The 27,961-nt window shown below is 55.0% G+C and overlaps 7 protein-coding genes and 1 non-coding gene across 8 annotated transcripts, besides 6 other annotated features; 3 read left to right on the top strand and 5 right to left on the bottom strand.

Moving 5' to 3' along the window:
• Window positions 1–2,665: 2,665 nt before the first annotated feature.
• CYME_CMP140C (probable mitochondrial ATP-dependent RNA helicase Suv3) lies at window positions 2,666–5,197 on the top strand (the record flags this gene model as incomplete). The annotated part of the gene is made up of 1 exon (XM_005537759.1): window positions 2,666–5,197. The coding sequence occupies one exon, from the start codon at window positions 2,666–2,668 to the stop codon at window positions 5,195–5,197; it is 2,532 nt and encodes an 843-aa protein (XP_005537816.1).
• A 44-nt stretch (window positions 5,198–5,241) lies between these two features.
• On the bottom strand, window positions 5,242–6,652 carry CYME_CMP141T. Its single transcript, XR_002461526.1, has one exon. It is a non-coding gene; the product is annotated as a hypothetical transcript (transcript).
• Window positions 6,653–6,911: 259 nt separating this feature from the next.
• Window positions 6,912–8,252, top strand: CYME_CMP142C (similar to acyltransferase Tafazzin; the record flags this gene model as incomplete). Its single annotated transcript, XM_005537760.1, has 1 exon — window positions 6,912–8,252. The coding sequence occupies one exon, from the start codon at window positions 6,912–6,914 to the stop codon at window positions 8,250–8,252; it is 1,341 nt and encodes a 446-aa protein (XP_005537817.1).
• A 377-nt stretch (window positions 8,253–8,629) lies between these two features.
• CYME_CMP143C (hypothetical protein) lies at window positions 8,630–10,099 on the bottom strand (the record flags this gene model as incomplete). The annotated part of the gene is made up of 1 exon (XM_005537761.1): window positions 8,630–10,099. The coding sequence occupies one exon, from the start codon at window positions 10,097–10,099 to the stop codon at window positions 8,630–8,632; it is 1,470 nt and encodes a 489-aa protein (XP_005537818.1).
• Window positions 10,100–11,046: 947 nt separating this feature from the next.
• Window positions 11,047–14,442: a sequence feature (pseudo-gene of NAD-specific glutamate dehydrogenase).
• CYME_CMP145C (heat shock protein Hsp70, cytosolic) lies at window positions 12,459–14,444 on the bottom strand (the record flags this gene model as incomplete). The annotated part of the gene is made up of 1 exon (XM_005537762.1): window positions 12,459–14,444. The coding sequence occupies one exon, from the start codon at window positions 14,442–14,444 to the stop codon at window positions 12,459–12,461; it is 1,986 nt and encodes a 661-aa protein (XP_005537819.1).
• Window positions 14,445–14,734: 290 nt separating this feature from the next.
• Window positions 14,735–17,411: a sequence feature (repetitive element).
• A 1,302-nt stretch (window positions 17,412–18,713) lies between these two features.
• Window positions 18,714–19,365: a sequence feature (possible transcribed region).
• Window positions 18,728–20,406: a sequence feature (possible transcribed region).
• A 203-nt stretch (window positions 20,407–20,609) lies between these two features.
• CYME_CMP149C (probabale Mg2+ transporter MgtE) lies at window positions 20,610–22,202 on the bottom strand (the record flags this gene model as incomplete). Its single annotated transcript, XM_005537763.1, has 1 exon — window positions 20,610–22,202. One exon carries the CDS (start codon window positions 22,200–22,202, stop codon window positions 20,610–20,612), a length of 1,593 nt encoding a protein of 530 aa, XP_005537820.1.
• Window positions 22,203–22,696: 494 nt separating this feature from the next.
• Window positions 22,697–24,264: a sequence feature (possible transcribed region).
• A 210-nt stretch (window positions 24,265–24,474) lies between these two features.
• Window positions 24,475–26,385, top strand: CYME_CMP151C (unknown DNA-binding protein; the record flags this gene model as incomplete). Its single annotated transcript, XM_005537764.1, has 1 exon — window positions 24,475–26,385. One exon carries the CDS (start codon window positions 24,475–24,477, stop codon window positions 26,383–26,385), a length of 1,911 nt encoding a protein of 636 aa, XP_005537821.1.
• Window positions 26,386–26,425: 40 nt separating this feature from the next.
• On the bottom strand, window positions 26,426–27,244 carry CYME_CMP152C (cytochrome c reductase cytochrome c1 subunit; the record flags this gene model as incomplete). The annotated part of the gene is made up of 1 exon (XM_005537765.1): window positions 26,426–27,244. The coding sequence occupies one exon, from the start codon at window positions 27,242–27,244 to the stop codon at window positions 26,426–26,428; it is 819 nt and encodes a 272-aa protein (XP_005537822.1).
• A 402-nt stretch (window positions 27,245–27,646) lies between these two features.
• Window positions 27,647–27,961: part of a sequence feature (repetitive element) that runs on past the window's edge.

The raw sequence follows: 27,961 nt of genomic DNA on the forward strand, positions 1-27,961 counted from the left end.
GCGCGTTGTTCCAGTATTTCGATTTTTTTCGAACCTTCTTTTGTCTACAGCTGCGACATTTGAACTTTGTCAATAAGAGCTCACGGATGAATACGTAGTTTTGGGATTCTCTGTCGTTGATTCGGTGTGACCTCGTCGCTGCTTCGTCGCTGGATTTCGTTGAATCAACGGGGTTACGATATATCTCGATGCCCTCGAACATGCTTTCGTAAACGAATCGATATCATTTTGCCATTTCATGCATAGAAGCCTCCGATCCTCTCCTTCCCTTCCATGACGCATGCTCAATTCAGACATTTTTCAAGTTCTCGATCTTTCTCTTCCGAGGCAACTCCTGGGTGCAGCGGTTCGCGTCACCGGATTGGCAAGGGAAAATTCTCGAAGTCGCCCCTTGAAGCCTTGTTCAAAAGCGTATATGGAAAGCTCGCTGAACTCTATGCGCAAAAGAATAGATACCGTTTGATAGACAAATCAGCAGCCGTTCATGGGCATCGACGAAACGGCAGGCAACAGCAGCTGGTACCACCCGCGGGATACGCTCCCAGGCGCTTCGGCCTCTTCGGTTTCCATGAAAGAGCGCCCCGGACTCAGCACTGATTTATCGCAGCAAACCGCATCCACTTTCGAATGCGTTACAGCTTTGCACAAAGAGAGCATTGACGAATCGGAATTTCTGGATCTCTTCTGCAAGCTGCATATTCCTTCTTGTACTTGTTCCAGCATGGCCGAATCTGAGTTCCACATATTTTTGTCTATCGAATGGAACTGCGTGCACTTGCGTCTGTAGCAGACAGAGTATTCACCGAATGGATCATCCAAAAGTGCCCCACGACCGTAGAGTACAGCACTGAACACGGGAACAGTGAAGGGCACCCAGCGGAGTCTTCGATACTCGCCAGGGCATGTATCGAACGTTAAAGCAAGCGTTCACGTGCCACTGGATAGCCCACAGAGGAATACGCATGGAGGACGTATAGGAACACTTGATCATCGTCAAGTGTCACTTTTGCAACGGGCGATCCGAGGCTGTGTACAACGAAGATGAAAATGGCACGCAAAGCGCAGATCGCGACTCTTTCCATGTGCGTACCATGCGCAGACAGCAGCCGGAAGCAATGGAATCGGGGCTTGAATGCTGCCATCAGCATCCTTCCGCTGCCGCCAATGATGCTTGACGGAAAAGAGAGACTCTTGTATTCAAAGCCGGTGTAAATAGAGTGGAAATGCAGTAGTTCTAAAGAAAACGAAAGTCCGCCAAATCTGGTATTGTTGACTCTAGGAGGAAACAAGAACTTTAGCGTGTACTCCCGAGTGAGATAAGAGGACTCATGTCACTTTCTCCTGGAATGGATGCATTCTTACGTTGCATATCAGCCGTTATTCGAAACGGTCTTTCTAACCGAGCGCTTGCGGCTTGCGTTTACGCGCCCTGGTTGGAACGGCCGGACGCAAGCATCATGCCTGAGAGCCAGCTATCGGTGTGCTCACACGGCAAAGAAAGAGCCCTGAAACCCACAGCCTGAACACGAGTAAGGTGCGACTGCTTGTACAGAAAGCAGCTGCGCCTGGATGGATGCTTCGCCTTGGTGGCACGTCAAATACGGAAGCCGCTTCCCGCGGATTTTCTGGCGGTTATTATTACAACGCGACCTCATCCCGTGAAGCAGAAACCGCGCCGCGATAAAACGTTGCAACTTGCATCCAGAGCTGAACTTCGCACCCAATGTGCCTCGGTTCGGCACACCGACACCACACGCTCTTTACTCCAAGACGCTGCACAACAGAGCATCTCAGTTGTCTGGGGTGAAGCACTCTCGTAGCTAAGCAGACTGCCCTGGGTACGAGAACGCTGCCGGTTCGCGGAGCTTCAGCGGCACCGCAAACGCGGCAAACTTGCAGTAACTATAATCCTGTCCTATTTCCGTATAGAAAGAACCGAGTGAGTCCTATAAGCCTTGCGTTCCAGTGGCAAACCTGCTATCTCCAGTCACGAACGCTCTCTATCGACCAGAGCATGACTCCAACTTGCCTCGCGCTACAGTTGCAAAACTGCTTTCTCCAATTTTAAACGCTTTCTACACTGAAAGGACCGAGTGAGTCCTATAAGCCTTGCGTTCCAGTGGCAAACCTGCTATCTCCAGTCACGAACGCTCTCTATCGACCAGAGCATGACTCTAACTTGCCTCGCGTTTCAGTGGCAAACCTGCTATCTCCAGTCACGAACGCTCTCTATCGACCAGAGCATGACTCCAACTTGCCTCGCGCTACAGTTGCAAAACTGCTTTCTCCAATTTTAAACGCTTTCTACACTGAAAGGACCGAGTGAGTCCTATAAGCCTTGCGTTCCAGTGGCAAACCTGCTATCTCCAGTCACGAACGCTCTCTATCGACCACAGCATGTCTCCAACTTGCCTCGCGTTTCAGTGGCAAACCTGCTATCTCCAGTCACGAACGCTCTCTATCGACCAGAGCATGACTCCAACTTGCCTCGCGTTTCAGTTGCAACAAGGCTGGTGGCGCGCTTTCCCCGGTAGCAACGGTGCATCCCGTTCGATCAAAACAACTGTGCTAGTCGGCGCTTTCGCGCTCGTGCAGTGGGCTCGTCTACGCACTGGACACTTCTCTGGTGCCAAATTTAGAATGCTCGACTAGTACCGGTCGGCTCATGTCCGTGATCACGAGGCGCCCTTGCTTCATGCCTGCGGCTGCGTTGCGCAGTCAGCAACAGACGTTCGCGCTCGTCCAGAGTGGCTTCACCTGCCGACTTCAACTCCGGTACAGCTCGCAGGGGGCGTTTTTGCCGAGTGAGCGACCTTGGCGTCGAAGGCAGGTTCTAGAACTTATTCGTCAAGTGCAGCAGGGCGAGCGCTACCGGGAGCGCCTTCGTCGAGAGTGCCAACTGCCGCTCGGACTCTGGGACCTGGTGGCACAGCGCATCAGCGGCTGGAAGCTCAAACGCTTGCGTCGTTGGCTTCGTGGCGCCGAAAACCTTCTTTTGACGCACAAGCAGCTGCCTCTAAAGGGACAGGAAACTCTCTCCGAAGGTGCCGAGCTCAGCTGTGCTGCCCATGCACCCCAAGAGCTAGTATTTCGTGCAATGCTAGCCTATTGTCGGCAGCGCTATGGTGAAGAACTGGGTTCGCTCGCTCGGCTTGCAGTGTGTGCAGACTTAAGCTTGCCAGCGACTTGGTTTCCCCTCGCCCGCGCCCGCAAGAGAAAGGTGATTTATCATGCAGGGAAAACCAACAGCGGGAAGACTCATCAGGCATTGCAGCGCTTTCTGAACGCCGAGTCGGGTGTGTACTGCGGACCTCTTCGGCTGCTCGCCTGGGAAGTCTACGATCGACTGAACAAGCAGGGCATTGCCTGCATCCTGCGAACTGGTCAGGAGTTCGCCATGCCGCCAGGCTCGCCTTCAACAGCAAATGTGAAAGATGCAGCGATGATGCCTGGGTCAGTGTCGGGCGCCCTGAATCATGCCTTGAGCCCGAAAACCGATGATCACGAAGAGGAAGACGAGGATGAAGACGAAGAGGAATCGAACGCGTCTGCCGCTTTCGATGATGAGCGCATTCATCTAGGACGCCATGCGCACAGCGGCCTAGCCAGAGGCGTTGCGCTCGATCAGTCAGTGACTGATCCACTTGACTTTCCAAAACAGGTACGTTTCGTGTCCTGTACTGTAGAGATGGCTGATCTCTATCGTCCCGTGCAAGTCGCCATAGTTGATGAAGTGCAGATGATTGCTGAGCGGGAGCGTGGTGGTGCATGGACGCGAGCGATCCTCGGTTTGCCGGCGGATGAGCTCCACCTCTGCGGATGTCCCAGTGCAGTTGACGTCGTACGCGCTATGATCGAGGAAGACTGCCACGAGCAACTAGAGGTGCGCACCTACGAGCGTCTAGGTCCGTTACGTGTCTCAGAGAAGGCACTGGGCGAGACCCAGCGCCAGTGGAGCCGTGGCGTGCGTGCCGGGGACTGTTTCGTTACGTTTTCCAGACGCGAACTCTTCCGCATCAAACACCAGTTGGAACGAAATGCTATCAAACCTCTACAGTGCGCTGTCATCTACGGCTCACTGCCACCGGAAACACGTCGTGAACAGGCGCAGCTCTTTAATGAGGCGGATACCCACTCGATTCTGGTGGCGACGGACGCAGTCGGCATGGGCCTGAACCTCAATATTCGGCGCATGATCTTCTCCGCTTTGGACAAGTTCGACGGGACTCAGCGTCGACCGCTAACGACCGCAGAAATTCTTCAAATTGCGGGCCGAGCCGGCCGCTATGCCGGGCCTGACCGGCGGCCCCAGTGCGGTGAGGTCACCGCGTTTCGCCAGGACGACCTCAGACGTCTTCGAAGCATTCTGCATGGTGCCGGTATCGATACGCACGGCTGGCCTGCCTCGATTGTACCGGAAAAAGTCACAAAAGCGGGCCTCAGTCCGACTCGAGAGATGATGGAGGCGTTTGCCGCTCGCTGTACTGCAGAGCTTGCTTCGCGCTCGGCGTCTGGCGATGACCTGATGCGGCGAGCTGCCACGAAGCGACCGCCACTCAGTGAGCTCTACGAAAAATTTGAAAACCTGGCCCAAGTGGACGCTTCCGGGCGATACTTCGTGTGCGACCTCACCGACGTCAAGCGAATCTGCCGTCTCCTGGAGCGTGCCCGGGTTGACGAATGGATGACCTTTGATCTACTGTACAGTGCGTCTATGGCTCCGCTCAAGCTCGACGATGCTGCGGCCTGCGAGGCCATGGTCCAGTTTATGCGAGCATTCACCACAAGCGGCGTGGTGCGTCTCACTCTCCAGCAGTGCGGCTCCAGGATGGCGTTGCGTTGGTTGAGTGGGGCGCCCCAGTGGAGCTCCGGGCCTCGCACGGTTTCTGAACTCAGGGAGCTCGAGTCGCTCTACCACGTCCTCGATCTATATAATTGGTTTGCGAATCGATACACTGACGCATTCGTGGACCGAGATCGTGCCTCTGAATTGCGCCAGCGATGTGCAGAGGCAGTTGCTCGTGGTCTCGCGAACCTCTCCCAAAGTGCCATCGAAGACGAGCATGACGACATGCAGGCCGACACCCTCTCACAGAGACGTCCGCGGCGAACTCGCTACCGTCTTCGTCTGGATGAAAATGAACGTCTGCAGTATGTATCCTATCTGCGGAAGCACCAACCGCTATATCTGCGATGAACGATACGCAGCACGTGCGTTGTAAAGTGGACACGCCAAGCGCAAACTTATCTTTATAGCCGCTCTCCATGGATCAGAGACAAGAACACCGCCACTTGTGCAGTTATCGCAGTGCATACGACGCTACCGTTCAGTTTGTTGTACGAGCGCGCTGCGAGGTTGCCAGCGAATGCCGTGAAAGAACTCCTGTCTTCTTTCACTGGCGTCAAGGGTCGAGATCCCCCTGACGCATGAACGCGACTCGCTCCGCTTCAGCAGATTTTCGCGTCATCTCTGCGACGAATACGCTGTCGGAGGTATCGGAGACGTCGACAGCATGCCACCCATGGACACCACCAGCATCTACGTAAACAAAAGGAGTGCATCTCTGTCATGCAGATGCTCGCCTCGATGCCAGACAAAGTGCACACGCTAGCAGCGCGTACGCAACAATTCCTCGGGAGAGTCTCTCAGACTCGAACCAAGTTTGACCTGGACGTGTTTACTCGACCCAGTCAAAGCATCTGGAACGACAGAAAGACACAAGATCGACGGGTTTGTTGCCTCCGATACAACAGCGTCCACTGCTGCATCGTGCGACTCTGCTACCTGCGCTTCTACGAAACGATGTTCATTGAAATTGACGAATAAGCACGCTTCATGAATCCTAAGCGTAACGTGCATGCTTGCATGTCATGATGACACGATGAAGATCAAGATCATGAGCATCGTGATCCTTGTGATCATCATTGTTAGCAATTCTTTGGTCGTGTAGGGTGATGCTCTAGCCGCGCTCGGTTCGCTGGCGTGTCTTGACTACACATCCGAGGCACGTCTCAAGAGAATCTTCCTGCAAGCAGGGCCAGGGAGCCATTGAAAGTAGACAACGACCAGTGTAGAGGCCAACGCAAGCAGAACCTGAAGCACTCGTCTTGCCATGTGCAACGCAAGTGGATACATCACAATCTCCGACTGCATCCAGCCACGCTTTCTAATTTTGGACGCCTTGGTGCGACACGTGTACGCCCCGTTTCGTTACGGTGACCTGGTGTGGCAGCGAAACTATGCGATCACATCCAAGCAGAAGCAGCAGAAGCAGTAGCAAAAGCGCTGCTGGCGACACCCAAGCTCGTGAAAGCAGTACCACGACAGACGCTTCGCCTGGTCCATCGATGCGAGTCGCCGTGGTAACGACAGCTACGCTCGCCCGAAGGGTCCACACACACACACACACAGAGAGAGAGAGAGACGCGTTCCAGACGTTTCAGACTCCCCTTCCAGATTTGTACCAACTTGAGCTACTGCAGAACGACTGCAGAAGCCTTTTCCATTCGATATGACAGCATCAGTTGCCAACCAAAGGCATAGCCTCTGTCAGTGTGTGGATTTCGACTCCCCCCGGACGCGGTAGCGCCACCGATACCGTCGGTATAACCGAACAACAGCAACAACAGCACAAGAAGTGCGAGTTGTTATAGAAGCAGCGGTATCGTTTTGGTGCGCATCCCTCGCAGCAGCATTCGCCGCTGGTGATACCTTGCGTTCCGGCGACTCGGGTCCTCTGTAGACGACGAGAAGGGTCACTCTAGTCAAGTGTGTGTAATTTGCACCATATTGTCGACGACCTTTCGATCTGTCTGGGATATCGAAAGGCAACGAGCAATTGAGTCCTTTGTTGCAAGCATCGGCATGTGTTGGCCTGAACAGACAGGAGATCCTGTCGAGTCTCTGCACTATGATTCATGGTAACGAGTCGCAGCAGCGTCGTTGTGCGAGTCCGCTCTGGAGCTGGATGCGAGGGTCTTTGCGGAGCCATTTGCAAGCCGGTCGCCAGCACCTGTGCTCAGCACCGGGTGACGCACAGGCCGCAGGATCTGAGGTCACAAGCGACAACCACGGAGCAGTCCAAACGAGCGCACGAGTACAACGCGGTGCCCGGGATACCCCGAGGAACCTGTGGAGCGTGCTTCTAGGACGTGATCGAACGCATACAAGCGCGTTGGCAGCTGCAGAGCCACCAGCCGTTATCGCGTTACTGCCTTCTCCTGTTGGGGTTGTAGCAGTTGCGCCCAAAGAGCCTGAGCTCTTGACCTGGAACCGTGATCGTTTCGACGGCAGCCGTACTGACGCGGAGATTACCGCTGAATCCGCGTCCCGAGAGCCGCTTGAAAGACAATGTGCGGTAGCGAGCCGCCAGGCAGCCCCAGTGCCGGACAGTTACCAGATGCTGGACGTAGGCTCCGGTCGTTCGTTTCTCAACGCTCTAACCATTGCGGGCGTTGGTATCCCGAGCAAACTTCTCATGGGCAGTCTCGAGCGCATTCATGCGTATCACCTGGATCGCTTGCACGAAGCGGTGATGTCGCGCCCGCGAAATACACCGCTTTTGACGGTCAGCAACCACAAGTCTGTCATGGACGATCCGTTCCTGTTGGCGTGGATGCTTCCGACTCGTACGCTGCTCCATCCAGAGACTATGCGTTACGGCTTATGCGCTGTAGACATTTGCTTCCGAAGCAAGTGGTTGAATCATTTCTTCACGGCAGGCAAGGTGCTCCCCATTCGCCGTGGCGGCGGACTCAATCAACCCGAACTCTACCGAGCCGCGGAGAAGCTCGCTGCCGGCGCCTGGCTCCACGTCTATCCCGAGGGTCGCGTCAGTCAGCGCTGCCTGGGTCTTATTCGACGCGGCGTCGGAAAACTTCTCGCCCTTGCCCACGAAAAGCGCAATGCAAACGACCCCGAAATTCTTATTCTTCCCATTTACCACGAGGGCATGCAGACGGTCATGCCTCAAGACGAAGAAACAAATGAGTTGGTATCTATGGTACCGAGGATCGGACGCGAAATCTTTGTATGGGTCGGGGAGCCCTTCACGGTGTCGGACATACTCCACAAATGGCAAGATTTAGGTACGATATCGCTTGCCGAAGATGGACCTCAGCAACTCTCCATGTATGAGGAGATTTGTGATCGCATTGCTGGCGTTCTCGTCGAGCTCCGAGCCGAGCTCCGTCGACGTGTACTCGAAGACCACGGTATCGATCTGCGCGAGAGGCTCCAGAGCTACGACTGAACCCTCGGATGAAACGAACGCTCTGGCCGGAACGGGGTCCCATAGTTCGCTCTACCAGGAGCGGATGCCCGGGCGATCAGGCAGGGAGCAGGCACTGCGCTGCTGGTGTTGGACGCGCCTCACACGTACGCTGTGCAGCGAGACACTAGCGTGCTGGACGTCGCTTCCAAGGAGCCTTTGCGTTCACCAGGTTGGTAACGAAGTTTTCTGGGGTGTTTACGACCAGACTTGGGGCGGACAAGTGCCTGTAGGTGTACGCAAATGTGCGTGTGTTTGTGATTATGCTCTCCGCCCGCGAGGCAATGAAGTGATGCTGCTTTCCGACTCTGGAATGCGAATGAGCAGGCGCTACGACCGGTTGGCGTCAAAAGCAGCGTTCAATCACCATCGAATGTGGTCACATGACTCGCGGTCGGTGCTCGACGCGCTGTACTGGAAAATATGCCACCAAATGTTCTCTTTTCCTGCTTACGATGAACTTCGATCAGTCGCTGTAATTGCTCGAGCTCTTTCTTTGCGATTGTATGTTTCGGTTCAAGACGCAATACCTGTAGTAGGTCACGTTTGGCGTCCTCGTAATTCCCTAGCTCGCGCTGAGCCTGGCCACGTGTAAACAGCGCTTTGCCCACGAGCGAACAGTGCGCGCTCTCGCCGGCTGCAGCTGCCCCTTCAGCTGCTGGGGCAACTCTGTCTTCTTCTCGTTTGTCGGACTTGCCGTGTTGCGCGGACTCGAGCACCAGGTCTGCTAGGCGTATCGCATCGTGGTACGCGCCCAGCCGATAATGCGTCCGAGCCAAGTTACTCAACAGCGTGCGCGTCAGTTGTTCCCGTTGCGTCTGAATGGACAGGTCTCCAGTATCATCAGCCTCATTCGTCTTTGAGGAACCGCTCTGATTCGATGGCGCTTTCCCCCAGAGCTGCAAAGTCTGAAGCGCTACCTCATACTCTTGTACGGCTGCCTCCAGCTGGCCTCCTTTGAAATAGTAGTTCCCGAGCTCCTTTGCCTCCAGGGCGTACGCCAGCCGATCCGCATCCGTCTCAAGGTCTGCAAAAGCACGCGTCTTCCGGAATCGTAACAGTGGAGGTGCGGTGACGCTCTGTGTGCCTGCTGTGCTGCCTGTCGGAGGGCTTGTCGTGCCGTCTCCGCAGCTTGCACTGCTTCCATTGGCCTCGGTCTCTAGTGCGCCCGATGACAATGATTGGGGTGCATTGGGGGCATCGCCGCCTTGGCATGCGCCGTCGAGGGCTTTCGCCTCAGGTCGCCAGGGCAAAGACGTAACCCCGTTGAGCGCAAGGAGCTGCGGCCGGCCGTCAACGATTCGCACCGTGCCCAAGAAGTGAATCTCTAACTCAATGCTCGCACAGTTCGGTTTCACCACCCAGCGTCCACCACGGCCTTTGCGACCGCGATCGCCGTAGGCATATTTTGGCGCACGGCAGCATACAAGAGCTTTTTCTCCGACCCGCATCGTAAATAACGCCAGCTCTACCACCGGGATCACCTGGTGTCGGCCGAGCACGAACGTGAACGGTGCAACTGCGTCAGCTACGTCGCTGTCGCAAACGTCGAAAAGTATACGACCCTGCGAGTCGGGCTCTCCTTTCAGGTCGGTATCACTTGCTGCAACATAGGCGCGGTAGTGAATAGCGACACGTTCGCCAATGGCTGGCGGCGGAAGCAGTGCAACAGGTGCTGCAGGTTCCTCGGGGGCCGCGTCGCAGCCGCTGCCTGTTTGGCTCGGTGCCGTCGTCGCGGGCTCGAGAACAACTTTATAGACTTGTCCGTATACTGCATGACCAGGAGGCAGCAACTCAACTTTCGTGCCTTTCGAGGCCACGGAACTCATATCGAGCACGCCGTCAAACTGATCGCTCACGCAACGTCACCTAGAGGCTTGTGGTCGTTACCGAAGTGGCCGTGTGTCCGTCGGAGTCCACTGCGTACAGTCTCGAACGCGCGGAGATCTCTGAACGCACTGGCCTACTGCACCGAGAGACACGACACCAACACGAACACGAACACCAAAACCAACACCTCCCTCTGGCCGCTTCCACAGTCCTTTGTGCAAGTCCGCAGAAGCACGCGAACGCGGTCTGCGGGTCTGCCACGCCAAAGAGCGCAGGCGCTGCAATCTGTAGTATTCTGAGCCGCCGCGCAGAGGTGCACCTATGCCCTGGCAAGGCGTGGGAATGTCTGTACTAGCATGTCGCTAAATTTTGTGCCGCGCAGAGGTGCTCCTATGCCCTGGCAAGGCGTGGGAATGTATGTACAAGCATGTCGCTAAATTTTGTGCCGCGCAGAGGTGCTCCTATGCCCTGGCAAAGCGTGGGAATGTCTGTACAAGCATGTCGCTAAATTTTGTGCCGCGCAGAGGTGCTCCTATGCCCTGGCAAGGCGTGGGAATGTCTGTACAAGCATGTCGCTAAATTTTGTGCCGCGCAGAGGTGCTCCTATGCCCTGGCAAGGCGTGGGAAGTCTGTACAAGCATGTCGCTAAATTTTGTGCCGCGCAGAGGTGCTCCTATGCCCTGGCAAGGCGTGGGAATGTCTGTACAAGCATGTCGCTAAATTTTGTTGTTGCTCGTTAGACAACTTGTACGCTTCAGTCGTGCGTCTGTTGTCGTTTCGTGGCGCTACACCGGTGTCAGACGATAAGGCAACACCGTACTAGTCGCTCTTTTCCTGCTTTCCGACTTTTGTCTGAAGTTTTCTTAGATCCATAGCCTTGATCTTCTAAGTGCGGCAATAAGGGGATAACGGAAACATACGTAGTTCTAGGATTCTCGGTCGCATTTTCAGATAGATCCTACGACGCTTTGTCGGTACAGTTCGTCACGTTTCCGAAATCACGATGATTGCCGACACTCTCAGTCAAGATTTTAGAAAATAACCTATAAGATTATCCATTTCTTATGAACAAGCTTCCACGCTTCTGATTCCCGTGCTTGGAGCAAGCTCAAATCATATCTTTCCAGGGTTTGCCATCTTTGGTTTCACCTGGCAAGTCGCATGCGCCGCCATTCGCAACGCTCCGTTGACGAGGACAGTAACGCAACCAAGTGCCTTGTGGACTTGATCTCCAGCCGGGTTTTCCCTTTCCAGGCATGTTCCATTATGGACAGTGTCGCGTTCCGCGATCCCGCTATCGAATGGGACAGCGCACGCCTGCTTGTACAGCGAACAGCGTACTTGTCGAGTAGCTCGACCAGCAGAAACCGCACGTTGTAGCGTACAGCAACTGGATTAACAACGGAGGAGGGCATCGTGCGGAGCCTTGTGTACTTTTCAAGGGATGCACGCGGCGATGAAGCAAGCGTTTCTCGCGACTCAGACAGGTCCGCGATCCGAAGTGGAAGCATCCGTGAACACGCGAGGATACCTGGCCTCAGTCCATAATCACCGGTGCGAAGCGCGTACCGAATGCATTCTGCAAAGAAGATAGCAATCGCGCTTCACGCGTAGATCGTCACTACCGCGCATGCATGAGATGCTTCGACGAGAGCAGCACGTCACAAACTCGGGACGCGAACGTCGCCGTGAACATTTTTACAGCTGGCAGCGGAGCTGAAAAGAACCGTTTAACCGGATGTTTGAAAGCCCATGATAAGAGAGCGAGAGAACGGAAGCAGACGCGGAAACATCCGCAAACCCCGGTGTTGATGATACTGGGAAACCCTCAAACCTCACATTGTACGCCCACTTGATAGGACCTGGTCCATTGAACCCTGGCACGGGTGTAGACAGGGAGCGCAGAGCGACCTTGCGTCGCGAGTATAAAACAAAACAATACTGGGGGTGGTATGATCAACAGCAGGCAACCGAGCATTCAGCGCCTCGTTGACGCTACGTCAGGGCATAGACTAGCAAGCACGCTTACCGCTGCTGCTGCTGCCCTCAAGACGTCATACAGCGCGCTACACCATTGATTGATCACTAGACAAGAAGGCTGGCGTTCTCAGGCAATGGGACTTGAATCATGTACACACTTTACTTGGCCGTCCATGATGCTGCCCCTCGAGAGGCTTCCATGTATTGCTTTCCTGAGAGAAGACAGCACAGCAGAAACACGCCTCATTCAAAGTCGCATCCAGTCAAGGAGCGGACGCTACTCCTGACGATGACGCTTCATTGGCTGAGCGCCGTGGTTTGAGTGCGTGCGTTCAACAGAATGCTCGAACAGCAGACGTTTTTCCGCACTGCTCGCTCCTAGTCGACTTCTTCGACAGTTGGGCCGCTGCCAGTGCCAGCGCCGCCAGCACCAGGCATGCCGCCAGCTCCAGGCATGCCGCCAGCTCCAGGCATACCACCGGCACCTGGCATGCCATCTGCAGCGCCGCCAGCTTGCTGGTACATGCGAGTGAAGATGGGCATGGTAACGCTTTCCAGCTCTTTCTGCATGTTCTTGATCTGATCGAGCGAAGCAGTGGCGCCGTTTTCTTCGAGCCATTCCAGCACTTCTTTGGTCTTGTCAAGAATCTTCTGCTTGTCGCCGGCGCTGAGGCTCTGAGCTACCTGTTCCTCTTCCACGGTGCGCTTCGCCGAATAGGCCAGCTGCTCGAGCGAGTTGCGCGCCTCGACCGTGCGTCGGACTTCTTCATCCTTCGCCTTCATGGCCTCTGCCTCCTTCACCATGCGCTCAACCTCCGCCTCGCTCAGCCGACCCTTTTCATTCTTAATCGCAATCCGTTCACTCTTACCGGTAGTCTTGTCAACTGCTGTAACATTCAGGATGCCGTTCGCATCGAGGTCAAATGTGACCTCAATCTGAGGCACACCCCGTGGTGCCGGCGGAATACCTGTCAAGGTGAACTGTCCCAACAGGTGGTTGTCCTTGGTCATAGCGCGCTCGCCTTCATAAACTTGAATCGTGACAGCAGGCTGATTGTCGGCATAGGTTGTGAAGATCTGGCTCTTCTTTGTCGGGATTGTGCTGTTCCGCGGAATCAAAACAGTCATGACACCTCCGGCGGTCTCAATACCGAGCGAGAGAGGCGTCACGTCGAGCAACAGAATGTCCTTGGTCGTTTCAGACTCATGGCCCGACAAGATTGCAGCCTGGACGGCTGCTCCGTACGCCACCGCCTCATCCGGATTGATTGACTTGCAGAGCTCCTTGCCATTGAAGAACTGGCTAAGAAGTTGCTGAATCTTTGGAATGCGTGTCGAGCCGCCGACGAGAACGACGTCGTCAACTTGGCTCTTCGACAAATTCGCGTCCTTCAGGACCCTCTCAACAGGATCGAGGGTGCTGCGGAACAAATCTCCGCAGAGCTCCTCGAACTTGGCTCGAGTGATTGAGCTGTAAAAGTCAATGCCGTTGTAAAGGGAATCTATCTCAATCGTCGCTTGCGTCGCCGACGACAGCGTCCGTTTCGCCCGTTCGCACGCCGTCCGCAATCGCCGCATGGCTCGATTGTTCCCAGTAATGTCTTCCTTGTACTTGCGCTTGAACTCCTTCACGAAATAATCCACCATTCGCGAATCAAAGTCCTCGCCACCCAGATGAGAATTGCCAGAGACTGCGCGCACCTCGAAGATGCCCGAATCGACGCTCAGCAAGCTCACATCGAATGTTCCACCACCAAGGTCGTAAATCAGCACATTGCGCTCCTTGTTATCACTCGTCTTCTTATCAATACCATACGCGATTGCGGCTGCCGTCGGCTCGTTGATGATGCGAAGGACGTTCAGACCGGCGATCGTACCAGCATCCTTTGTCGCCTGGCGCTGGGAATCATTGAAATATGCCGGCACTGTGATAACAGCATCAGTAACCTTCGTTCCCAGGTATGACTCCGCAATATCCTTCATTTTCGTCAACACCATGGCACTGATCTCCTCCGGGGAGAACCGTTTCACGTCGCCATGTGCGACAACCTGGATGAGCGGCTTGTCACCCGGGCCTTGAACGACCTTGAATGGCCAGTGCTTCATATCCTCCTGCACGGTAGGATCAGAGAACTTACGTCCAATGAGACGTTTCGCGTCAAAGACAGTATTCTCGGGGTTCAGCGCTACCTGGTTCTTCGCGGCGTCTCCGATGAGGCGCTCCGTCTCCGTGAAGGCAACATATGACGGGGTCGTCCGGTTGCCCTGCTCGTTCGCAATAATCTCAACCTTGTTGCCTTCCATAACGGCAACGCACGAGTAGGTCGTGCCAAGGTCAATTCCGATCGCCTTTGCCTTTGACATTGTTCAAAGCTCGTTAACAGGAACTATTCCACGAACACGAGTTAAACGTCCAGTCTGAACACTCTGTCTCACTTGCTCCGCAACAAGAACAATATGCTCCCGTACCGGAACTCGCTCCTCTGACACACGTGTTCTAGCGAACGGCGCGTGTTTGACTATGAACACCAATGACTCTTAAGTAGACGCCCATTGTATGAATGGGGCCGCGACACGATCGCTAGCGACGCGTCGATCGGCGCGCCGCAGCGATCGTGCGCCGACGGTTCGCGAAGGATTCGGAAGCTTTGCCGCGAAAAACGCCAGCGGCGTACAGTAGTGGCAGCGACCGCGCCTTAGACAAATCGTTCTCAGCTGACGTGCAGACGCCTCCCAGCCTTTCTCGACCGGCCACCTACTACTGCTTCCAACTTCTTCTCATATAGTTCGACTTTGAGGGGTTGTCCAACAAAGTTCTCTCTTGTCTATTCTGGAGATCTGTTCTCCAGCACCGCACATCTCCGTATATTGCTAGGGGCATGAAAGTCACGATTCACACACTCCATACGGTTCTTGCCATCATTGGTTGTACTTACTAACGCAGGCAATCCTCGAACGTTCGCCCTCCTTTCCATTTGCTCCTCTGTTAGCGGTCCGTACTTTGCGATTTCCTCAGGGCACCGCTGGCACTTGTCTATCTCGACCGTCTGAAGTGTACAACCCAGCTCGTGGTGTGTATAGGACGTTCGGAACTCATCTACAGGTATCGTGACGAGACGCCTTCCACACTCCTTGTACGTTCTTGTTGTTGGAGCTGGTATGCACCCCTTTTGGGTCTTCCATCGCCCTGCTCCATACGCTACGACGAGCCTTTGACTCTGGTCCCCGTTGAGCGCACGCAACTGATTGAAAAAGTTGGCAAACGCCCGCTGCCTCCCACAGTGTAGATTCATACGCAGACGGGCCCACCGAGGCTTTGTATATTCCTTCCACAGCGCATCCCAATGGGCAACACGAACTTCCATGAATTTCCGAAAAGCTCGAAAGTCCGCTCCTCGGCTCGTCACCTCGCTCATAGCTTCCAGGTGCTCTTTCATTCCTGAATTCCACGTTTCGATTTTCTTCGTCGCATTTATGACACCGGATTCTCGATAGAATCTCGCTCTCGAGAACGTCAACAGACGGATGTCTTTCTGACGTAAGTTGCCGTAAGTACCATCTTCCGCCCGCTTCGGTGCTGCGATGGTTATGGTATTTGTGCTTCCGGGGTCCGTGCCAACGACAAAGTCGATATCCTGCACTTTCTGCTTCTCAGAACCCGCCTTCTTGTTCTCTTCATTCTTTACCGCGCCAACGACAAGGTCGTTATGCTCCACCTCCTGCATCGCAGGATCCGCCGTCTTCTTATCTTCATCCTTCGTCACGTCAACGACAAGGTCGTTATCCTCCACCTCCTGAATCGCACGTTCCTCCTCTTTGTTTTCTTCATCCCTCGTCACGGGCGAAGTCAAAGGCGGAACTGGCCGATCTGTCTTCAACCGCCGATCGTGTACACAAAAGGCTACCCCATCGGTTTCGATCTTCCCAGTGAATACATTTTGCTTGCTCACTTTGGGACGCTTGGAATCGGAGATACGCTTCCAGTGGGTCTCCCGGTTTTCGCCGGTGAAATCCTTCCTGCTAACACTGAACTTCGGTCCGATCTCCCTCATGATGCCGTAAAGGACGCCGGAGTCGATACTCACGAAGTATGACTTGATATTGGACAATGGAACCACGCCGGAGCGCTTCCCCACTAGGACAGCCTTCCGTCTCTCCCACTCTTCATTTGTCTCTTCACTCAGCTTCATCTCCGCCTTGCGTTCGAGCTCTCGGTCCAGAAACACAAAGTACCGTAGGACGAGGCGATAGTATCGTTCCTTATCTTTTTTTCAACTCTGATATCTTTTCTGTTTGATTCGCCAACCCCAGTACCGCACGGTGCTCTTGTACAGTCGCCCGGATCACAGAAGCTTCATTCGCGCTCTCGTTTGACGCCTTCTTCTCGACAAATTCGACCTCATCTTCATGCTGTCGATCTTTCGTGATGCCATTGATAGTCGCCCATTTTCCTTTGCGAGAGATGCCCGGGCGGAGTGCAACCGCGGCGCGGATCACGAAACGTTCGAGGTTCGTTGTCAAACGGCTCGTCAGGTTCGTGAGGTACTTCATCGCCCCGTGGTCGTAAATATCCGCGCCACCCCTGTATCGGGTACGCTCGAAGCGGAATGCCGCGAAGTTTTCGTGGAGGGCATGCACTAGCACATTTTCCCTCCACGTTCCTGCTGTACAAAGCATCAGGTAGAGAAAAATCGTCTTGTCGAAAACCTCGTCCGGAATCTCGACCGATTCCATGTGCGTCACGTCGAGATACATCTCCCTCGCCAGATGCATCAGTCCTGACGAAGCCTTTATAATACTCATGGAGTACGACTCAACACGGTTTCTAGTTGCCTCCCGTAACTTCTCCACCCACGCATTCTTGATATGTTTAAGAAGACAGGCTTTCACCACCGTCACGTAGGACTCTTGTTTTTCGTGCAGCTTCTGACGTGGGCTCTCCCTCTTCTGCGTCTTTGTCTTTTCCTGTTACTCTCCGCCGGGCACTGTTTTTTGTTTTTTTTTCTGGCAGCCGGCGACACCTGCCTTCCAGGATCCTCCACTTGCTTTTCCAGAAATTTCCTTTTTTTCGAAAAAGAACGCGCTTTGAACGCTTCTGTTATAAACTGCGAAGAATCAACCGAATACACTCATTTGAGCGTTGAAACACGACTGAGATGAAGTAATATATTTCGCTACGATTCCAATGCAAATACATGTTTTACGTTAAAACAACAAGTCAACGAATGGTCAGGATCGCGTTTCCCTTCAACGGCGAGATGCGCGTCGTACCTCATGCCTGCCGGTTATGGAGGTGCGCATCTCGACCGCACTATATGCAGCAAAGAACAGGACTAGCTACTGACTAGCAATGAGATGACCATTTCTTTCCCACTCTACAGTAAACGTTAAAAGGGCAAATGTTGCCATATCGTCGGAAGCTTACCTTCCAGGCGAAAGGTCCAGCGAGCCGGACGAGTCTCCGGGGGTTCGTGCTTCATGGCTTCCCCTTCGCCACCCCAGTGCCAGGTGCTTTAGTGATATCTGACCAACTCATCCCCGAAGCGGTTTATTCCGGCATTAAGGGTGCTCAGGCAGCGTCTGGGCGTCGCCCTGGTCGCAGCGCATTCGGTGGTACGCCTACGCTGTTCTGTCCCTGTGCAGCATCCGCTCCAGCGGTACAAGCGCTGCGGCGGGTGCTCACCGCAGGCTCGGCGCACGAAAGAACGCACAAATCGACCAATCTAGCGGAAAGGGAGTCTAAGTAATGGAACCTGGAGGCAGGGTGCACCATGATGGGCGCTTTCCCGAAAGCCGATATCCATCCCGCAATCCGTGATCCACGGTCAACGAATAGGTTTTCTCAGACCAGAAAAAGAACAAGACACGACGCACATCTCGCCGTTGAAGGGAAACGCGATCCTGATCATGAACGTGTCGCTCTAACGGACAAGACGTGTTAGGGTTGAAGGGGCAGCAAGGTCTAGTCTTTCAATGCATTCGTGTTCCACTAGCCTCGTAGAGTATTCAAGTGGTTTTTCGCGGTTAACAGCAGATGCGTTCCAAGTGCGTTCGTTCTCAAAAAAAATAGAATGCAATGGTATGGACGTGAAAGTCGAGGATACCGGAGGACCGTCATTGCCGAGTTCGACAAGCAAAATGAGGAAATCCTCTTCCCGCCGACCACCTATCCAAGAAGAACAACGGGTGACGACAACGAAGACGATGACGATGACGACGATGCGATATAGGCGAGAAAAGGTGTTTGCTCACCGGTACGTTTACGAAACTGTGGTGGCACAGAGAGCACGAGTTCGAGGCGTCTTCGCAAAGCGAGGTTCCACCATCGGCCATAAATGCAAGGAGTTCGTCGACCGAGACCCCAACGTCGCCATCATGATCAGATAATATGCAGAGCGAAAGACTTTACCCGAGGAACTGACGCGATCTGACTTGCGGGGCAGTCTCTCAGGGTCTCCGTACACAACCAGAAGCTGAAGCCGACAGCAGGGCCCGGTCCAGCACGGCAGGGAGGCGTCTGCGGGTAGATATCCATGTATACGACATGGTCGTGGGACGTTTTTGTTCCACTGACAGGTGCGTTCGAGTTACATAGAACTGAACAGATCCACGGACAAAGACGTATGCACTAATATTTCGGCTTCTTTAAACGACGCTGGTCTCTCCTTTCTCTCCGGCGCTGTTCATAGCAGTCGCACGATATTGGCGGTGGTGGTGTTCAGGCCCCGATTCCATAGCTGCCGACTCTTGTCTAGGCATTCCATGCACTGCCAAAAGTTGCCATCTTCGCTTCGCTTGCCATGTGCACCTTCTCTCCACTCTGTTGCGGTGCGCCCGTCGCAGCGTTGCCGCTTGGCTGTGGTCTGGCGGTCACATGCCACCAGCATACTTCGTCATCTGACGGCTAGTCGCTGACACGTGAACGCTCGCGTCGACGCTCCGTAACTGTGTGTGGCGGGTCCAGAAGCCTCACCTCAGTGCCCTGCTCCGTTCTCGCACCAGCTGCCGTAACCTACGCTCACGGGCTTCTGCTGGGCGATCGCCTCGGCGAGAGCGCTCCCCGCAGCACACGCCTGCGCATGCTGCTCCCTTCTCTAGACGACTCGTCGAAGGCGATGCTCTCCAGACAGGAACAGGTACCGCAACGAACCTCCCAGGCCGGCGTGCACGTCGTGAACTCTCGATCTGTCTTCGCTCGCTTCGCGCAAAGCAGTGACGCACACTCTACTCAAAGTCATCGCAGCGATGAGTAAAGCCCGGGTCCAAGACCCCTTTCCATGCGCAGAAAAGAGACGGGCGCCTCTGAGCGCATGTTCCGGGAACTGCACCATACTGCCAATGAGTGCCGCTCCGTCGATAGCCCCACATAGAGGTGGCATTGCCTCTCAAGCGAAACTGCCTGTTTGCAGTGATAAGCTGCGTGACGTTTCAGCGAGAGTCTGTGAACGAGTCGTCACGGCCTCAACCCAGGTATTTTTCGTCGTTCATCCAGCGACGTGAAGTGCTGCACCCGAGTGTCGCCTTGAAACAGAGGCATCGAACCTTGGCGCATGCGAGTGATTCGTGCACGCTACACTTAGGAATATGAGAAGCGCAGAGGCTTGTACACATGTCGTGGAAGAAGATGCCTTTTATGTGATGAATCCTTGCTCGTGGGTGCCGCGCATCATTCAAATGACGGTGACGTGACGAATGCGAGCGGCAGAGGGTCTACAAAGCAACTCCGGATGTGCGACCCTGATTCCTACAGCTACTTCCCAGTCCATGAGCCCGCACTGTTGCACTTTGCATCTACAGGCTGGAGATCTAAAACAATTGCGGAAAAATCTCAAGCCAGGAACTGCGCGAGCAGCTCAGTTCTCCACTTTAATCTGACTTAAGAATAGGATGCCATGGGTGCCTACAACTGGGACTCCGCGCGAACACGCTGCAGAAGCGTTGTTGCAGCCTCTGGACTGCAGGGAGCGCCACGCGGCGAACCAGGCCCTTTCCGCATACGACAACCCGACTCGCCAGGCTGTGACCTGGCCATACCTCAGATGGTGCTTCAGCGAACCTTGGTTCCGGACGGCCGACTTCATACGCTGGACATAGGAGCATTGCGTACTCTTTTGATCCTTCGAGAAAACATGTAATCGTTATGTGGGAACGAGCAACGCCCCTCACGGAGCATGCCACATTCGTTCTCCTGTTGCTCAACTGCCCCCCAGCCGCGGTGTCTGACGAGACGTTTGCTCTCGGGGACACCCGACAAGTTAAATACGAACGGATTCGGGCATCCCAGGCCCGCTGATGCTATTCGAGAAGGCATACGCCTGTCGTAAATGAAACGCAATGTGTACCTCTATGGCGCACCCTCTGACGAGCAGATGCCAACACACGCGCGCTCGAAGACTGCTCCCGAAAGAAGGCCTTCCAGGACACGTAAGAGCTCTTCAATAGCATAGTGCTTGCAGCTGGTTCTGCTCAGTCCGCTCAGAGCGACGCTAGACCTCACACTGATTCCGTAGGAGCTTGCAACACAGTGCACTACAGGCTTCCGAGTATGATTGAGCCCACAAGACAAAGAGCAAGCACACCGCCAATGTCTGTAAGCGTGCTGAGCAGTGGGCTCGCGCAGTGGCATGGATCCAATCCCATCTGAGCCAGGATGAGCGGAGCAATTGTTCCGATTAGAACTGCAGTGAAAACGGTTATCCAAAGAGAGGTTGAGACAGTTACACAGGCCAAAAAGTCACCGCCCCCGATATATACACGCGTAAAGCCAACTGCTGAAAGGATCGTGGCTATAGCGCACCCGACGAGGAGTTCCCTCCGGATGACACGACCCGCATTTGCAGGGCTGATCTCTCCGGTGGCGAGCCCTCGTATCACCAGGGCACTGGATTGGTTACCGGCGTTACCACCGGCACCAACCATCATCGTTAGAAAGAGTGCGAGCACGACGTGACGTTCAATGAGGGCCGAATACTGGCCCAATACAATCGAGCTCAATGACTGGAGAAGCAGAAGAGCAACCAACCATGCAGATCGACCAATTACGAAGGATCGTGTGCTCGTCTGAAAGTACGACTCTATGTCATCTCTCTGTAAAGGTGATTCGACACCACCAAAGCGAAGGATGTCGTCAGTTGCTTCAAGTTCCATCTCCCGAATGATATCCGCTGCGGTAACGAGCCCTACGAGACGCATCTCACGATCCACAACAGGGGCAGTCAGTGCTCCAACGTTCCGCAGGCGCCGAACTGCTGCCTCAAACTCCTCGTCAACCGAAAGCACAACAGAGCATTGTCGCACAAACTGATCAATTTTCTGTTCATCATCCGCGGCAAGCAAGAGATCCTCCAAAGAGAGAAATCCCACAAGCCCCGACGTGCACGGGTCCAGTACGTAGAGTGCATCCAAAACAGGGGCACTCTGATTCCTTACCTGCATTGCGGCAGTTATCGGGAGCTGTAGGGAGCCTGGTGCTTGCGAGTTGCTGTCCCGGACGGTGCCATTCACTGTCGCAGGATCGGGTACTGGGGCGGTATCATGGACACGATGGAGCTGCCAGAGGAGGCCCTTGCACTCACGCACCGTGTAGCCCAGGGGAACCGTTACAGCCTCGCGTCGCGAGGTTGTATCGGTCCAGACCCCACCGGCCGGGACGCAACCGGGGCCCATGATAGTAGCGACACAGGCCTCGCGGTCTGCAACCCGGGCTTTGAGAAGCGAATCACCAGTTTCAGCGGTCGGAGACCTCGAGTCCTGCCAAAGTCCATCAGGAAGCGGCCTCAGAGTATCGTTCGAGTGCTCCGCGCGTGGCCCGGTGCTGGCTGTTGCACTCAGAACGCGGCGCCGGAGACGTACCCTCGACCTCCCCATAGAGGCCGGTCGCGTGCCGGCTACACCACGAGCAGCGGTCGCGCCGTAGCTAAGGCCACCAGCCACGCGTGTCCGCCACGCGCATGCGTTTCGGTGTGCAGTTCCCGAGTGAACCGCGACCTGGCCGGTCCACCGAACTGAGCTCGTCACAAAACTCAGAAAGGAGGCCCCGAAGCGCTCAGAGCTCGTCATAGCCGCATTCGACGTACTTCGGAGCCTCTTTGGCGTCCCTTGGGTACCTAAGACAACACTCATTCAATAGGCTCCCGAGAGAAGCCTGGGGAGCTGCAAAAGATATCTGCAGTGGACCGTCGTGCGCTTCCAGGTTGCCCGACTTGGGCGAGTGCTCCACTGGAACGAACAGCAGCGAGAGCGCTCGATGACGCCCGGCGGCAGCGCAGCTGCAGATCGCACACTCGTCCATTTGCGGGTGTAGCTGCAATCGCTAAATTGTCAAGTGCAAGCGGCACCAGCAACTCGAGAACGATGGGTTTCTCTCTCTACGGTAAGTGCTGAAAGGGGGAAGAGGTTTTCCGTATTTTCGAAACTTTATCCTATAGATGGAAAAGCAGCAACTCGAGAACGATGGGTTTCCATCTCCACGGTAAGCGCTGAAAGGGGAAGAGGTATTCCGTATTTTCGAAACTCTACCCCATAGATGGAAAAGCAGCAACTCGAGAGCGTTTGCTTTCCCTCTCTACGGTAAGTGCTGAAAGGGGGAAGAGGTTTTCCGTATTTTCGAAACTTTATCCTATAGATGGAAAAGCAGCAACTCGAGAACGATGGGTTTCCATCTCCACGGTAAGCGCTGAAAGGGGGAAGAGGTATTCCGTATTTTCGAAACTCTACCCCATAGATGGAAAAGCAGCAACTCGAGAGCGTTTGCTTTCCCTCTCTACGGTAAGCGCTGAAAGGGGGAAGAGGTATTCCGTATTTTCGAAACTCTACCCCATAGATGGAAAACCAGCAACTCGAGAACGATGGGTTTCCATCTCCACGGTAAGCGCTGAAAGGGGGAAGAGGTTTTCCGTATTTTCGAAACTTTACCCTATAGATGGCAGATCTCGCGTGCTCGACGTGTCTACCGGGCTTGTGCTCCGTGCGACTCTGCAGTGGCGGGTGCTCTTGCGCGACCTGAGTAGCATACCCGCTCCTAGGCCCAGAATAAAGTGCGTTGGGGACGAGTGGCTGTGCTGTTGCCACTGCACTCGCCAGGGCAGAGACGCGCGGACCTACAACACCGGAGCATTGTCGGCCTTGCGGGACCTTTCGTACAGAAGCTAGGTTTGCGACTGTAAGGAAACCTTCACCACTTTTCAGCTCTTACGGTGGAGTGGGAACGAAGTCATGCAAAGTAGTTTGTTCGTGTTTCATTTCTGTTCTATTACCCTAATAGTTGATGTCCAGTGAAACGGAACGCATGCCCGGGTTGCGCTGCCGGCGCGGCAATTGTTGATACAATAACATCGATGAATCGAACCAGAACGCTTGGGATGCGTACGTTCGTGCTGTACGCAATCAGGAAAGTGACCAGCATTCCCTAGAGACGTCCATGCGCCCCGGAAGCTGCAGCCCGTTTCCCAGCCTGCACCGGGAGTTTGACTGAGCGAACGACCCTGCAATTGCCGAGCCTACCGCAAGCGCTTGCTGTGGCGTTGCAGGCGCCCAACTAGTCGCCTTGTGGAGACAAAAAGCGTCTGCGTCGTATCCCAGCGGGAATCTCATCGAGGCTCAGGGCCATGCCCGCCTGGCACACGCCCCTTCGTTGTCCGTGCGAATTTCGGGCCGCATGGAGGTCGTGCTGCGGCGCGAACTCGCGGCATCGTCGTATCTGCTCGCTGAAGAGCGACCGCCTGCGGTCGCTGCTTCCTCCGCATACCGTGCAACTGCATTCTTTCTGCCAACGGGGGTGACGTGCGCCAGTTCGGCATCGCCCGCGTGCTGCAAATTTGAAACCGTCACCGGCAAAGGATTTCTGTCCGCCTAAGTAGCTTCTCTAGGCACAGGCGTCTCCATCGGGAGCTGGGTACACGTGCTGGGTTCCGGATGAGGGTGCATACCCAGTCTCGCCACAATGCCCGCTCGCTGGACGTATCCGCGTGACGCTGTGTGCCTCGTTTGCCTCCAGGCCGGGTTTCTGGTAGTTGAGGACACCGCGCAGCCTGCTCATATGCAAGCCAGCCGATCCTGCGTGCATTTTCGTGATCGAGTGCTCGCGTGCGTGCTATCAGTAGCCCGTCTGCGTGCCATCCGATTCCACGAGGAATCTTCAGAACAAATGCGCGCACCTACAGCATCAGTGGCAACGAGTAAGCACGAGTACCGCAGACCTCGAGTGCAGACTGCTGTATGCCTTGCATGCAGCGCGTCGCGCTGTCGACGCTGCGGCAGGGCGCCTTGTGCGCAAATCGGCTGCGACGTCTGTACTCGCGTCGAGACGCCTTTCCAGTAGGCAGCGTTCGGGAAAACTGCAGCCTTGCCAATAGAACTGAACGTTGTTGCACGGAATAGGAGCTGTGGAACATGCATGTCCAGGGAAAACGGGAACAACGGCCAGAATGGGAATACGACGGACGAAGAGGCTTTCCTTGTCGACGAGAGAACAATGACGGTAGATGGGCTTCCCCTGCACATCTGGTGTCGCACGCCCGGGAACCTAGCAAAAGTACGGGCCCTGGTGGAGCGAGGCGCAGACGTCAACGCGGTTGACGAACACGATGCGACACCGGTCTACTACTGCGCCTTGACGGGGAACGCTCCAGTGCTCCGTTTCCTGCTAGAAGCGGGAGCCGTGCTCGACCCGAAAACGTTTGTTGGCGAGCGTGTTCTATACGCCGCTCTAACTCCAGAAATTAAACGCTTGCTGCTTCAGTATCGGGAGCAAACGCTCCCTAGCTATACGGATGCACTGACGGAGCACCTGCGCGCTGTCCTGGAGGGTAACGAGAACGTCGGCGGACACGTCGATGATGATGCCGACGTCGGCTTCAGACTTGAGGGGAATCGCTGCATCTGGGCCCATCGGGTGGTGCTCGCTGCCCGCAGCCCGGTTTTCGAGAAAATCCTCGAGAAACGAACATCACCGGGCAAAGTCCTGCGGCTGAAACACGTCTCCACGGATGCATTCGAGGCGTTTCTGCGCTACCTGTACACCTCAACCGTTTCCGTGCGGGTACGGCATGCGGAAGAATTCATGACCATAGCGCAGCGGTTCCATCTCGATGAGCTCGCCCAGGAAGTCGATAGGCAAAGGCAATGGCTCTTGCGAAAGCGCGAGCACAAATACGAAGTTGTAACGCATCAGCGCCTCGAAGATCTACACATCAATCTTTTCGGCGCGTCGCGAGTCCACCGTCTGGAACAGGACTTGGAGCACCTTCTGTCGCGTACCGATAACATGCCGTTCGTGGACGTGTACGTACAGGTAACGTGCCCAGGCCCCACATACGAGGAATGTTCGTTGTTGGTGTACCCCGCGCACTGGCTTTTTCTTCGTCGTGCGGAGTACTTTCGGGCCTTGCGCGACTTTTATCGCGATCGTTCCAGTGCCTGTGCAATCGTGCGCATCCCGTCGAATATCTCTCCTTTTGCTTTCGAATGCGTGTTGCATCACATGTACCATTCGAGCCTTCCCCGGAACTGGCGCGAAAAGGCACTTGATTGTGCGCGCCTCCGACGCGAGCCGTGCAATCATCACGCAGTGGACGTCGACATGAACGAGTTTCTGGTGGAGATCATTGCCGCCGCCGACCTTCTGGGCTATCCGCATGTGAAGCAGTCAGCCGCCTCAGCGATGGAAATCAATCGCATCAATGTCTTCGGTCTCATCTACGCGGCGGCATGTTATCAGTCGCGGGCGTTGCGAGCAGCTTGTGTGCGAATCCTTGCGGAGATGCTGTTGGATGCGGTGCAGCCTCTGCTTGTGCCGAGCGTCACGGCGATTTCTTGTTCGGCAACCCGAGTTCCAGAGCCCGGCAGTATTGCAGAGGCCTTGGTGCCGCACGTGGATTCGCAGTTGAGGCTTCCGCCCGCCGATTCTCGCACACGAGACTCGTCGATTGCCACCTCACAGGAATCGAACCACGCTAGCCAATGCTCGTCGATTGCTGCAGTGTCCGCAACGGACACTTGCACAATGCCGTCGTGGCAGGTTCTGAACCAGTGTCCGACGCATGTCGTTCAGGTCGACCGGCACGCAACCGTTTTCCAGCGTGCGCGCGATTTCATCGCCCTCAGACAAGTGCTCAGTGCGGTTGAATTCTCGGAAATCATGGAGGATGTTCGCGAGGAAGCCCTGCGTCTGGGCCTCGTGCATAAATTTAGTTCGGCAGTCAGGGACGCACTCGGCGAGACGCTGGATTGTATCGTTTTCGAAATCACGGACGGGCTGGTGTTGGCCGAGGGCAGCGCAGAGCGCACCACGAGACACCATGCGTAGCACATGCACTGGACTAGCGTGCAGAACGCCGTTTCCAACTTTACATATCGCGAAACTCTATTCGACGCGATTTTAGAAGCGCCCACTTGAATCGTTTCATGTAAAGCATCAGACCTGCCAGAATGCCCAGAGAAACCATGGTTTCAACACCCATGAGCTTGCGCTGATCGTGCTCCGGCTCTGCTGCCCAGCTCAGAAACGTAGCCACATCTTTCGCCATCTGACTTGTTGTGGCCGGAGTTCCGTCGTCGTACTCGACACCGTCATCGTAGAGCGCTCGGGCCATTGCAATCTGCTGGCCAGGGAAGTATGGATTGTAGTAGAGGCCTTCGCGAACGTGCACACCGGCCGGTGGATCACGGTAACCAGTCAGGAGTGCGAAGATGTAGTCGGCACCACCATGACGTGCCTTGGTGATCAAAGATAGGTCCGGCGGAAGCGCTCCGTTGTTGGCGTAGCGCGCGGCCTCTGCATTTGGATATGGCGCTGGGAAATAGTCCGAGAGTCGGCCAGGACGAGTAAACATCTCGCCTTCGTCGTTAGGCCCATCCTCAACCTCAACCTCCTCCGCTAGCTGTTTCGCCTCCTCCTCAGTGAAGGCAACACCCACCAGGTTGCGAAAAGCGACTCGGTTCATCGAGTGGCACGAAGAGCAAACATTCTTGTAAACTTGGTAGCCACGACGTATGGAAGCTGCGTCAAACGCTGACAAGGGACCGCGGTGAGACCAGGGGTATTTTGGTGGTGGCAAGTGGTCCTCTTCGGCGAGCGCGGGCTGTGCGCTCATCAGAAGATACCCGGCACCCGAGACGCCCGCCGCGAAAGCCGCGCCGTTCAGCAGTCGCGTTAGGACCTGCATTCCTTTGACGCGATTCTTCTCGATATAATTGAAGCGTTGTCCAGTAACCTGAAAGATCGGGCGCTGCCAGAAAACTCGTCCGCAACAAGGCACGAAATGCACGCCCTGTCGAAGCGCAACAGCACACCGGTACAGTGTTAGCGGCCTTTCACCGCAGAAACTCGCACTGATGGTGCTTTACGGAAGCTTCTCTTCGTCGCGCCTTGAGCTCTGTTCCCGGTCGAAGCGAGGCTCCCCGGGTCTGCAAAGCTCTAATAAAGCCACGTGGGCAAAGAGTCGTGCACTGCAGCAGCTGCAGCACGAACCAGATATGCTGCACCCGTTCAGAGCAAGTGCAGTGCCTCGTCTCTACTGCCGATAACGGATCCGGAGACCGACGACGGTAGAGAAACCAAACGCCTTCACAGAGTCGAACGATGCCGACTGTGTACAGTAGTGGCGGTGAACGCGCCCTAGACTTAAAGTCGCCAATTGACGTGCAGACGCCTCCCAGCCTTTCTCGACCGGCCACCTACTACTGCTTCCAACTTCTTCTCATATAGTTCGACTTTGAGAGGTTGTCCAACAAAGTTCTCTCTTGTCTATTCTGGAGATCTGTTCTCCAGCACCGCACATCTCCGTATATTGCTAGGGGCATGAAAGTCACGATTCACAAACTCCATACGGTTCTTGCCATCATTGGTTGTACTTACTAACGCAGGCAATCCTCGAACGTTC

Source organism: Cyanidioschyzon merolae, chromosome 16 (genome assembly GCF_000091205.1).
Source record: "Cyanidioschyzon merolae strain 10D DNA, chromosome 16, complete genome".
In the NCBI taxonomy this organism is placed as follows: Eukaryota; Rhodophyta; class Bangiophyceae; order Cyanidiales; family Cyanidiaceae; genus Cyanidioschyzon; species Cyanidioschyzon merolae.